This window comes from Dendroctonus ponderosae, unplaced genomic scaffold, assembly GCF_020466585.1.
Source record: "Dendroctonus ponderosae isolate FM_Combo_2020 unplaced genomic scaffold, Dpon_F_20191213v2 Dpon_F_20191213_1363, whole genome shotgun sequence".
Taxonomy (NCBI): Eukaryota; Metazoa; Arthropoda; class Insecta; order Coleoptera; family Curculionidae; genus Dendroctonus; species Dendroctonus ponderosae.
In genome coordinates, this window is record NW_026017492.1 from 1 (window position 1) to 2,298 (window position 2,298).

General features: G+C 35.2%; 2 protein-coding genes across 6 annotated transcripts; both read left to right on the plus strand.

The window, feature by feature from the left end:
- Positions 1-6: 6 nt before the first annotated feature.
- LOC125503210 lies at positions 7-1,309 on the plus strand. 3 transcript variants are annotated; one of them, XR_007280714.1, is made up of 6 exons: positions 7-159; positions 214-384; positions 446-592; positions 670-820; positions 914-1,099; positions 1,165-1,309. XR_007280714.1 is itself a non-coding variant. In XM_048663236.1 (5 exons), the coding sequence occupies exons 2-5, from the start codon at positions 216-218 to the stop codon at positions 996-998; spliced, it is 552 nt and encodes a 183-aa protein (XP_048519193.1). In that variant the 5' UTR covers positions 7-159; positions 214-215; the 3' UTR covers positions 999-1,309. The 3 variants fall into 3 exon arrangements, 2 of the variants coding, with proteins under 2 accessions (XP_048519193.1, XP_048519195.1); XM_048663236.1 differs by having other exon boundaries at positions 914-1,309; XM_048663238.1 differs by lacking the exon at positions 7-159 and having other exon boundaries at positions 168-384; positions 914-1,309.
- On the plus strand, positions 1,182-2,276 carry LOC125503211. 3 transcript variants are annotated; one of them, XM_048663241.1, is made up of 5 exons: positions 1,182-1,321; positions 1,385-1,586; positions 1,656-1,736; positions 1,887-1,953; positions 2,008-2,276. In XM_048663241.1, exons 2-5 carry the CDS (start codon positions 1,541-1,543, stop codon positions 2,237-2,239), a joined length of 426 nt encoding a protein of 141 aa, XP_048519198.1. In that variant the 5' UTR covers positions 1,182-1,321; positions 1,385-1,540; the 3' UTR covers positions 2,240-2,276. The 3 variants fall into 3 exon arrangements, with proteins under 3 accessions (XP_048519198.1, XP_048519197.1, XP_048519196.1); XM_048663240.1 differs by having other exon boundaries at positions 1,188-1,321; positions 1,385-1,595; positions 1,890-1,953; positions 2,008-2,271; XM_048663239.1 differs by having other exon boundaries at positions 1,199-1,321; positions 1,385-1,595; positions 2,008-2,261.
- Positions 2,277-2,298: the final 22 nt, after the last annotated feature.

Consider the following 2,298-nt stretch of genomic DNA (forward strand, 5'->3'; position numbering starts at 1 on the left):
TTTGCCAGCCGACAAGCCAACTCCAACATTGGAAGATGATAAAGAGCAAACAGTTAGCCAAGCGATGTCTGAGAAGAAAGTAACTTTAGAAAAACCAGGATTCCAATTCTCAGGTTTCAGCAAATTCAGTTCAGAACAGAACCTCTGAGTTAAAACAAGGTGCATTTTTGTAAAATATAAGAAATTCGCAAAATTTATTCTAACCGCTCTTAGTTATGGACGGTGCCATTCCAAAGGCAAGTTTAGAAGACCTTGACGAGCAAGAAGAAAATCAGATGGACAAGAATATCAACACTGGAACAAAAGCTATAGTGCGGGAAAATGAAGTCGATCATGATTTAAGTCCACAGATACCATCGACTGCTCCTACATGGCAGGAAAAGCGTAACTATAGCTTTGGCGAATTTGGAAAAACAAGTGGTTATTTTCTTACATTTGGTTTTAGACATGAGCCTCGAAAGCAATAAAGAGAAGAGGGCGATTAACGTGTCGGAACCCAAGTCGAAAAATCGGTCAGCACAGGGAATCACTAGTAAAGCTTCTAATAAATTACACACGACGAAATTGAATCCTAAGGCTGAATTAATAAAAGGTAAGGGTCGTAAGTACATTTTCTAGAATATTATTGGCAGGAAACTCCTAACGCTAATAAAAAAATGTAGGTTTCAGAACAAATCATTTCGATGGAAGTTTTACCCAAGAAAATAAAGAAAGCGAAGCCAAAAGCTAATCTTACGAAGAAAAAAATTAAAACTATACAAAGATTCCCTCAGCCTGATTTTGATATGGCACAGGAGCCGGACGGACGGAAAGAACAAAGGTAAATGAAAATTTTGCGATTTTATTCACAAGTGGTAAATAAACAACGCGAAATATTATATAATTTGATACCCTGAAAATTGTTCACTATTAGATACCAAAGCGGAAAATTTTGCAATAACCGTAGAAGAAAGCAAACCCAAACGCGCAAGAAAAACGAAATCAGATCGCATAAATAATGTCACAGTTACCAGTGAGCCCGCAAAGTCTCCAAAGTGTAATAATAAAAATTATTTGCAAACAGACAACATTGAAGGAATTACAGCTGCTCAGAAAAATGGTGAGTTTTTCCAGCGTTCTAAAAGTGATATAATACAAAACTCAATTTGATAAAAATTAATTTAGACTCTAAAATGGACAAAGCAAACGGGTTAAAAATTGAAAAACCCAAAAAGCACTGTGAAATCAGTGAGAGAGCAGCTAACTCAGAAAGTTTCCCTAAAGCAGAAATACAAGCGGTTGAACCTGGATTCGAAAAACTGCGTAGAAACCAAATCGGAAGGTATTCAGCATTTATAGCAAAATAAGAACATTCTATAGTTTTTTTTGTTTTCCACATTCCCAGATGAAGCGAAAGAAAAAACAAAGAAAAATGCAAAGCTGATAAACATTTTGAACGTCCAGACTTTTAGCTTCCTCTGTAGTTTAAGAATACTGGTACCTTAAACGCGTTGATTCGCAAAAAGCACCTAAAATTGAGAATTTACTGGCAGAACCCATTATGGAAAATTCTGCAAAAGAGCCTTTGCAAAGCAATGCAATTACAGGTGTGAACGGTATGGAATATATTTCGTGATTTTGATTTTTCAATACACTTTTTCATGACACTTTTTTAGACAACTTGTCAACATCAGTAGTTTCCAACCGCATAATTGTAAAGGCAATGGTACATAATAATGCTAATGGAGAGAAAGAAGGTAAATACGAGGCAAATTAAAAATAGGTTCAGTTTTATTTTGGTGAATTAATAAGTTGGGTTCCGTTTAGTGCTTGGTTTTTGTTGCTCGTTTGAACAAATTCCGATTAACAATAATAATTAGTCAACTGTATTATGATATCATTTCTAGCAGCAATAATATCAAGTACACCAATCGAGAAGTCCATACATAATTGTGAAACTTATATCGCTGCCAGGTAAGGATTAGGATTCCCTTTACTCCATAAAATATTGAATTTTCAAATTTCCAGATGTGAACCTAATGATTTATCTCCAGATAAATGCGACATTTATTTGCTAAATAAATCGGAATCGTCAACTCCCGAAGTCAGTACAAGTTATTCAGACCATTACGATTGGCCTGAGATAAATGTTGAAGATACAAAACGGGAAAAAATCCGTATTATTCGGAATATTGCGGTAAGTTCAACGATTCCAAATAATGCGGTTTGCAAAATGTGTAAACACATTCTGCTGGTTTAAGAACGATTTTTAGCCAGTCTAACTAAAACCGTCAATGTTTTCCTTTCGTATAGCTAAAA